Source organism: Oxyura jamaicensis, chromosome 1 (assembly GCF_011077185.1).
Source record: "Oxyura jamaicensis isolate SHBP4307 breed ruddy duck chromosome 1, BPBGC_Ojam_1.0, whole genome shotgun sequence".
Taxonomy (NCBI): domain Eukaryota; kingdom Metazoa; phylum Chordata; class Aves; order Anseriformes; family Anatidae; genus Oxyura; species Oxyura jamaicensis.
In genome coordinates this window covers 142,782,991-142,792,845 of record NC_048893.1, presented here as the reverse complement: position 1 = coordinate 142,792,845, position 9,855 = coordinate 142,782,991, and the positions used below count along the sequence as shown (strand labels likewise).

Sequence of the window (9,855 nt, the reverse complement as noted above, 5' to 3'; positions counted from 1 at the left end):
AAGTACAACTACCTTGTCTGTGTGAAAAAAAAAAAAAAAATCTTTGTCAAATAACCTTTAGAGACTTTGGTATAACTTAGACTAGACTGATTTGATTGTTATGTCTGGGGATTCAGCCTGGGGAAAAAAAAAAAGAGAAAATGAAAGCATCCTTATTGATTAATCTATCTCCTTTTGTCTTTTGATTTAGAGGTTCAGTTTCACAGTCTGCCTAGGATACATAAGGCATTTCAGAGATGACTGCATTGGTGAAGGTGAGCTGACAGCTGAGAGGTATTTTTGAAATGTGCATAGCTGAGAAATGGCACAGACATTGATCTGCACTTAAAGAACATTATGTGCACTGGTTAATAGAGCAAAGAAGTTGGTCTTTTGGTCTGAACAATTTATGATAGTACTATAAGTCAAAAACAGTGACAAAGCAAATGTTGACAAGGGGCTTAACAGATATTTTAATTCAAGTATAAACTACACAAAGCTTAAAGTATGACGTTATTCAGGCTACTTGAACAAATGGGCATATAGCTCATTATCTCATACAAGGATATGTTAAATACTGCTACAAGGTAAATCTGTGTCTCTTTGCATTATGTTAAGCTAATATATTAGCTTATATATTTCTGCTTTACTTACTGGCATGTTAATTCTTCCATAAAATTAGGAAAAAATAAAACAACTTTGAATCCTAAAGAAGATTCCATGATGGAATGTTATTCTTCAAAAATCATGACTATCAGTAAGGCTGACAGTTCAGAGATGTAATTCATGTGAAGCCCTTACATGAGAGCCTACACTGTAAATATTAATGTTATTGACAAAAAATATATAGAGATTTGGTATTATACATTCTCAGTACAGTTTCAGCTGATGGTTAGATGCATTGATCAACTGCACCCACAAAACACCTTATTTCCTCCAGACAAGCTGGCAGTGTGCACCATGGGCTCACCGTGCCTATCCTCTCACAGTGCTGCCAGGCAGATGGGCTCTGCAAGAAGCAGCTGAGTATACCCACATTTACACCAAGCATCAGAAACAAAGCAATACCCTAGACGAGCAGAATTTTTCCAGAAGAGATCAGGCTGCCAACATTAAAGGCAATGTGTAAGACAACTTTCAGATAAAGCCTTCCACTAGATTTCTTTAGTCTTATAAAACCTGAATCATTCTTTTCTACCTTCTGCCTGAACTGAACAGATAAGCTTTTTGTCTCATAGCAGTCAGATACCAAGACATCAAATGGCTCTTAGAAGGGACTCATAATATATCAAGGCATTGTAGGAGTCTGTTCAGCTGCAAAATTAAAACTGGGAGATAAAGTAAAGTACTTGATATGATCAAGTACTAAGATTCACAGTGGCCTTTGCTAAACATGTGATGTGATCATGGAGTTAACAACTGTATCATACTACTGCAGAAGAAGGCAGATCTAGTGTTGTGCAGGCATAATAGTGAAATTCAAGAGAAATAAAGAAAAAAAGTTTCCTTTCTTCCACGGGATGGTTCTGACACATTTGTGTAATATGGAATTCATTCTCATCTTCCATTGAAAAATTTCACTCACACATTGATTTCTATGTGCAGCAGCTTACTTGTGCACAGCTTCCTCTTTTAGTCCACTTTCTCCATTCCAAAGGATTCAAGAGTATAATAAAAAATATTTTTTTTAAAAAAAAATCCTTCCTTCTAAAAAAATCCTTTCCTTCTAAATCTCTTCTCCCTGTATGCCTTACTAGCTTCATTTTGACCTTCATTTTTATTTCTTGCCCCTTATCTCTTCTTTTTCTCTTAGTACTGCCTGTTCTGGAATAATGTAATTAGGCTTGGAACAGCAATATGGCATATGTAGTCCTAGGGAAGGCTACTGATCACAAAACAAGTGAATGAGTGATACTTGACAATGCATGATTATAATCAGTCGAAAAGACTTAATAGTGGGGAAAAAAAAGACTATTCTCCTATGACAATAGTTACATAACATTAAGATAGGAACATGTTAGAGGTCCTTAAAACTGCATGGACACATTTGTGTCAGTTGTAATTCGCTCATAATACAAAGCTAGAAACACACTTTCATTCACAAAAGGCTGTCTGGCATCTCAATTAAAGACAAAATAGTAGCTCTCTTCAGCAAGGCAGAATTTTCAATAGCTGCTTTTTGCAGTATAACTGCACTTAGAGTTGCTGAAATGGCAACTCTAAGTAGCTACCTGAGTATACATATCTGAACCTAGTTTTTTTCTGGACTTCTGGAGCTACATACATAACCTGTTGAAAAAAAGGAGCCCAAACCAGGTCCAACGTGGAATTTTTTTTGCAGTAGATGACATGGACTGTTTCACACTGACTGTGAACTACATTGCAGTTACAGCTTTTGTTACCTAGGGAAATCAGGCTGTCTGCCCTCACCTTCTGTTTAACATAAAGCCTGCATTCAGTGTTACTTTTTCTGTGAACACCAGCCTAGACACATTACCTGAATATAAATGATTAAGCCTAGAAGTGAAAATTTCATGTTCAATTACCTGTCACATTTTACTGGTAATTCTTCTTCTATCCTCTGGGTCTCATTCATCTTTCAGCTATACTCATGTAAATAATAAGAAGCTTTACCAAGCTAAAGTAGTTACAATCAGTGAAAAATTGTGATAAGTGAGAATAAAATCAGCCCCCTCCCCCCCAGCCCCCGTTTTAAATTTGGAGATCTCTGAACATAATGATGCAGAGGAAGACTGCTTTCTACTTCTCTTGCTTTAGACTCACTTAATTGATATCAGACTATAAAAATAACCATCAAAACCTGCCAAACTATACTGTCACTTTATATATGAAATTCTTATTTTTGAGTGCCAATAAAACCTGATGTATTTAAAAGTCCGATCTATTAACAATTTTCGTTAAGTATAAATCACAAATGACTTCTATAAAATAGATACTAAATGTAGTAATAGCACAATCTCAAGAACAGAATCAGCAGTTTAAAAAAAAAAAATAATAATAATTTAATATCATTTTCTTTCAACCTATGAAGATACACTAGTCTGGGAAAAAAATACATTTGTGTAATAATTTAGTACAATGATGCTATAATCAGATTTTATGTAAATTCCTATCATAAATCCCTGGACATTTCAACTTATGATAGCTTGGTAACAGTTCTATGAATTATCAAAAATGCAAGTGTCTTTAAAGATCTTGCTCAGTCACTATTAAAGTAAGGGGAGTTATGCACTTGCACAGGAACTTTTCTGTTTTGGCAGGGACATGAGCATTTTACTGCTATGCGGATGCAAAGAACAACCTTACAGTCTGGAATAATTCCTTGGCCAATGTAAACCAAAGGATCTCCATTGACTTCAAAAGAATGTGTGAATTTACATTACTTGGAGAGCCACCTATTTGTTCATACTTTTAGATCAAATGTCATTACTATTAATAGGAAAAGGTCAAACCAAGAACCTATGTAATAAAAACAATCTAAACTATGCAAGGATAAAACACACATTAATTAGAAGTGTACTCTTTACCACTCATGATTTAAGTTTCAGAACTGGGCACCTGAATCTTTGATCTGAACAAATGATCCTACTGAGTCCTTCAGAGAATGAAATAAAATGTTTTCAACCTCAAGAAATTTGCTTTTTGTTGTGATTGCGATTTTAATACAGCTTCCTTGCTGCTGTTTCCCTATCAGTCTTCTAGTGTGTGGAAGCTTTTTCGAGGTATTCTAATAAATTTGGATAATCACAACAGAACTCCATTTAAAAAACAAAACAAAACAAAAAACAAACAAACAAAAAAAACACCTTACCTAAGAACAACAACAGATTTATAAAGGAATTTAGACATCTGGAGCCCACTGTCAGAAATTAACTCAATCACTTTAAGTGCTAATAAATTTCAGAAAATCTTCACTGTGCTGTTATCTAACCCCCACGTGCCCACATTTCTACTATATATATATAAGTTCCAGTAGTAGAGGTATTCAAAACACTTACCTTTGGCAATTAATTTGGGCGTAAGTAGAAGGCTTCATGATGAAAGAGCCTCCAGGGAGTTATTCAGAGTATTTAGGTTAAGAATTTAAGCACTGTCCAAACACTCTTAATCCTTTCCATAATGACCACATTTCTATCATTGGGCAGGGACAAATTTGCCTGCGTCAGAATGCTGCCCAGCACTTTCATCTACTTCATTTCTGATGCCAAATAAGAGCCACAAAATAGACCTTTCCCCATATATATTACTGCAAAGGACCCTAATCTGGTCAAAGAAGCCTAAGCACGCAGAGCTTGTCTTCTCATTTGCTCTGCACAGTTCAGGAAACATAATGTTACCTTGAGATATGACAGAGAGAGCAAGTCTTTTTTTGGTGACTTGGAGGCAAGTCTTGAACTTGACTCCTACGTGTACTCACTGCCAATAGTTGACTGAGTATTCAATAGCATAAATCTGTTGCACCTAAAATTTTCATCATAGCAGAAAGTGTGTCATTCAGTGGAATACCTTTAGCAACAAGGATTAGAGCTCTATTTCTTTTGTTCTTACCCTAACAAGCACAAAGAGCTCCTTTCTGAATCTATACTGATATTTTAGCAGCACACCAGATAAACTCTCTGCATTTGCTACAAGGACAACCATGTGAAGAGAAGGTTGCTCTAACTACCTTTCACAGTAAGGAGCAGTGAAGCTCTTACATTTGTGTTAGCATTGTAATATGCATTTTAATCAAAAGACTTTATCATAGCTGCCCAGTTTCTTGCTCAGTGACCTCATCTAGGTCTCACTTGTCTGGTTAAGCTGAAGCACCTGCAGTTTCTACATGGCTTCCACAGAAGATTCTGATGTGATGAGGTACAAGTCAAAAACCACCACTAAATCATGAAAAACTCAGGCTTTGCCTGATATCAGGCTTCCTGAGACATCAGGTTTAAAGTCCCCTATTATGTAAGTCATCAACCAATAACAAGTAAATTTATATTTATAAACAACACAGTGCATATGATCACTGTGTTGTGGTTCCTTGGCAAATTAGCTAAACACAGCTGCCAGGCACAAAGCTTTTATGGGATTTCATCAGTGGAGAGATAGCTCATGGGATCACTGCTTAAGACTTGGAAAGTGTGAAAAGACACAGAACAATTTGTTCAGATGCAAGGACTGATTCCTGCAACTTTCAGTCTACATTTTCACTTGGTTTCGGTGGAAACTTTGAAAAGAGAGAACTGAGAACCCCAGTTTATGTCCATACCTTCTATACTAATTAGCTCATTTTAAATACTGTACTAAACATATTTTAGGTATGATTGCCAACTTGCCAGCAAAAATGTGTTTTTTTTTTTGGCCAGGTTCATGCTGGTATCCATGGTATCTATATATATGGCACAGGACCTACAAGGAACCTATCCTGTTCTGGAACAACTTCTGAAAGCAAAGCGACAGCCAACTAAAATGACATTAAACATTTATGCTGAGATATCTGAATCACCCCTCTTCTTCATAAACAGCTTACAGTGAAAATGCAATTTAGGATACGGAATTATGTAGACTAAATCCTGCTAAAAAGTCCTGATTAACACTTACCTATTCTGTAACATTACTAAAAAAAAAAAACCACCATAGTGTACACACCAGCGATTCTATCCATGTATTACATTGAGATACCAAGCTGTCATCTCAAAATTCATCATTAGAATGTGAATTGTTATTTGCAACCAGAATTTGGACACACCACACAGAATTTACATTAACTGTGTGTAACCAATCATTCAAACAACTTACCCTCCCAGCATAATGCATAATGGTGAAGGTGGAGCCCTGATCCTTTGGCGCAAGGTTACCATTCCCATCTTTTGTGGAAGAATAAACTGTATTTGTGTCTGATGTATCCAGGTAGGACTGAATGCGTTTAGAAAGACTCTGTTCCACTGACCAGTTAGATTGGCTTTCTTCATCTAGCACTGACAAAAAGCCTGATGGTTTCTGAAATAAAAAATAGATGTTTTGGTTTTATGTAATTTCAGTTGTTCCTTGTGAAGTAATACAGCTGGTAATTTAATAAAGATAAACCTATCACTTATTACAGAAAGAAAAGGAAAAAAAAAAAAAAAAGCAGTATAAATGTTCTGGTAAGTCTCAATGCCTATGCATATCAGATAATTCAAAACTGATCATTATTTCTGATTTTCTAGAAAACTGATCGGGCTATGTCCTTAGAAGTTTTACTCTAAAAACATGCTCCAGGCATAAAAGAAAAACATGCTCCAGGCATAAAAGGCATAAAAGATACTGCCAAGTTTACAACAGAGCTTGGTCAGTACTACAGCTGCAGTCAGGACATGACATGATACACAAATGTTACACAGGAATCAGTATGGGCAATGACTTTCTGTTACATCTTCTTCAACCATTATCAGATCATTACAAATCTGTTAGACCTCAACCTGCAAGAACAGACAACCCTCTCCATGGTTTTCTTGGTTCCATAACCTTCCCTTTAGATTCAAAAAAACAGGAAAAGTAAACAAAACTTCATATTAGTCTAACACGCAGAGTACGTGTATAAATACACATGATGTAAAGTGGATCTGAAAACTACCTGAAAGAAAAAATCCAAGGCTGCAGTATGGTTTCCAGGAGAATATACTGTTTCCATGGTAACTCCCTCTTGTACACATTCTGCTTGCTCTTGTAGGAAAAGTACTTCATTGATATACTGGTGTATCTTCTCATTGGTCATATTGATACACAGCTATTGAGAAATGAAGAAAAAAAATGTATTAGAAGTTAACTGGATAATTCATCGGTATAGGGTTTACTGCACATCTAATATTGAATTTGATGAAATGTCAATCCACAACATGTTCTCTCTCCCTAGACCGCATATTAGGAAGACCCTAGGGAAATTTACATCTTAATAGCTATTAGTATTAAATTGGGAATAAAGTTTTCTGTCTGTATAATTGTGAATTCTACATAAGAGTTATCAAATACCAGTGTTATGAAACAGTGCAAATTTACTCTAATTCCATTGACTGAAGTGGTGTAACTCTAAATATATGTTGTTACACTCAATAATCTTCTGCAGTTTATATTCAGGAAGACTACATAGATTCTATGTGTTTTCAGAAAAAAATAACTGCATATTTGATTAAGATCCTGATTTTGTAGTTAGTTTACTATTAACAAATACGTTCAAACTCTGCTTCCACTTATCCAGTCACTGAAGTCTAAAACAGTTTCTGAAGAACTCATTATGTTTTGCCCAAATATATCATATAAAACAACTAGTAATATTTTACTAAATGCCTCTCTCCATTTTATTGATATTCTAAAGGAAAGTTGGCAAGAAAATGGTCTTCCATAGAAAAGTTCAAAGTCTGCAGAGATAAATAATATAAAAACCTCTCAACTATTTTCTTTGATTGCCTTTTAAGACTTGTGTCACTTTTGTAAAATAGTTTAATAGGAATCTGGTTTACAATTAAAAACAGGCGAGGCTTATCAGCTTATTCCTGGACCTTTTGTATTTTATTCAAAGTTCACAATCTTCAAAGAAAGTAAACATTTAATAAGTTTACTGAATAAATCTTGAACTGTTTTGTTTACATTAAAATGGTAATTTTAGTGAGAAATTCTAAAATCTCTTCCAATGTTATACTATCACTAGGTAATTAAGAAAACAGAAACTCTTAGAGGGTTGGAAGAACCCTTTATATGAGGAATCATGCAAGGCATAACTGCACAAAGTCTCTTTTCACATTAAACTAGTCACATATTTGTTTTGGCGATAAACTATATCTTCCATGAATAAAGTGTATAAAAGCAATTCCACCAGCAAGTCATATTAAAAAATATGAGATAGTTAGATCAACCATAAAAGTACATGGTTTAACATTCAGGTAAGGGAAAAGAACCCAAGTAAAGTGTAATAGCTGCCTGAATTTTCCATTAACACCTCATGCTGGTAGAGTCAGCTTGCACTTGCTCTACAATGAAGTAGGCTAGTGTGAATAACAGCAAGAAATAAAACAAAAACCATATTTTATAACCAAATGTCTGTTACTAGTTGTCCTTACCAATGTATGAAAGTGCGGACAAAATGGAGCCTCAAATAATACCAGTATTTTTTAGAAGAGGGATTTATAAAAATTCAGATTATCTCACTTTGTTAACACTGAAAGTATAAAATTCACTTATACTATTTATTTTTTTTATTGAAAGAGCTTTTTTAACTTTGAGGCAGGCAAATTTAACTGAGGCATGCTTTGCTGAACATTTTCCATATTCAAATTCTAATTCCAAAATGTTTTCAGAAGCTCCATAACATTATTTTAGAAGGCAGACATAACATTGCAAGCTTATAATTCACAGGATATGTAAAGCCTCAACATGACAAATGCTGTGTACACCTATATTTGGAAATGAGTTCTTTAGAGAGCTGTGTCATTTAACTGTACATTTTCTCTAATTTTACCATAAGAGAAGTTGACAAAATCGCTATACACTCAATTTTACTTTTTATCATTGGCAATTATCCTAAAACACATAAAAACAATTGACGTGCTGACTGTGCAGAAAAGTTATTAAACTAAACAAATTCAGCTGTATTCAGCAGTAAGAATGACTTAGTCAAATCTTAAAAAGATCTGATAAATAACATTGGTTTCAACTGCCAGTAGTGAAAGGCATATTATTTTGTTAAAACATTCACACATAACATGTTGGGCTGGTAAAAGAAAAAATAATTATAAGCTTTACAGATTGGTATATTATAGCGTACACTGGTGTGCTTTTGGTAACATAAGCAACACTGTCATTCAGATAAGCAGGCTGGCCATAATGACAATAAGGTGCTGCAAACCAGACTAGAAAGCAAGCTCAAGTTATTATACAAACTGCAAGCTGCTCCGAAGCTGCTCTGTCTAGCACTGGTTGTGAGCAGCAGCTCTGCAGAATGGGCACTGGAAGACCAGCCAGGGGCTGCTGAAAAGCAAGACGCTCTGATTGCATCTTTCTCCATTTCAATGTTTTATACAACCTGCTGAGAAAAGGTGATAAACAGAATGTTTGAAATTAAATGCTTGAGACAGATTGCTGCAATAATTAAAAAAACTGAAATGTAGAAATCTGATGAAAATGAAATTAACTACTTTTGCTAACCCATCTTCTTTTGCTCTGTCATATGAAGTTTATATAAACAATGATTTTTTCTGTCCAAAGATATGAAAAGTTCAGAAAAACGCATTTAATTTCACCCACGTAAATGAGATGGAAATGTAGTAGTAATAAAAGAAAACACAATTTTCAACATAAAATAAATGTTGTGGGAATACCTCAGCATTGTATATTTGCTTTTTTTTGCAGAGTTACTCAGCATAACCCAAAGTGTTTCTTGCCATTAAACATGGTTAAACTATTTGTCACAAGCCTATTAATGGCTCCACTGTATGTCTCTTCTGTACGAAATCTTCCTTTCCACCTATCTTCCTTTCTAATCCTAACTCACTATCATGTCTAGGTGAAAATAAAAATGCAATTTACATGTCAGAGTCTTCATTGAAAAGTACTCCTAGAATATCACTACAATACAATTAAAAAGGCCAAGTTAAAGTATTTAAACAAACTGAACTTGAAGTAGCATCCAAACTGTAGTATTCAGAAAAAAATATGTATAGTGCCATTTAGTAAAACAAATAGGTATTCATCACATTAGACAGTATTAGTTTGACCTCTCTTTCTTTACTGCATTTGACCAGTTAGTAATATTAAGTATATTCAAAATTCAAATTTAGGTAGGAGACCAGAACTGTACTGACCAAAGACAGAAAAACTACCTATCACTACCAAAGACAC

At 34.7% G+C, this 9,855-nt stretch overlaps 1 protein-coding gene across 3 annotated transcripts in view; it reads right to left on the bottom strand.

Annotated features, from left to right (window-relative positions):
* MYO16 (myosin XVI) overlaps positions 1–9,855 on the bottom strand; it is a 386,603-nt gene that overhangs the window by 106,074 nt on the left and 270,674 nt on the right. For all 3 annotated transcript variants that reach the window (XM_035317929.1, XM_035317919.1, XM_035317937.1), the window contains 2 exons: positions 6,599–6,751; positions 5,782–5,982 (listed from right to left, as the gene is read on the bottom strand). In XM_035317929.1, the coding sequence (XP_035173820.1) occupies positions 5,782–5,982; positions 6,599–6,751 (354 nt within the window). The remainder of the gene's footprint in view (positions 1–5,781; positions 5,983–6,598; positions 6,752–9,855) is intronic.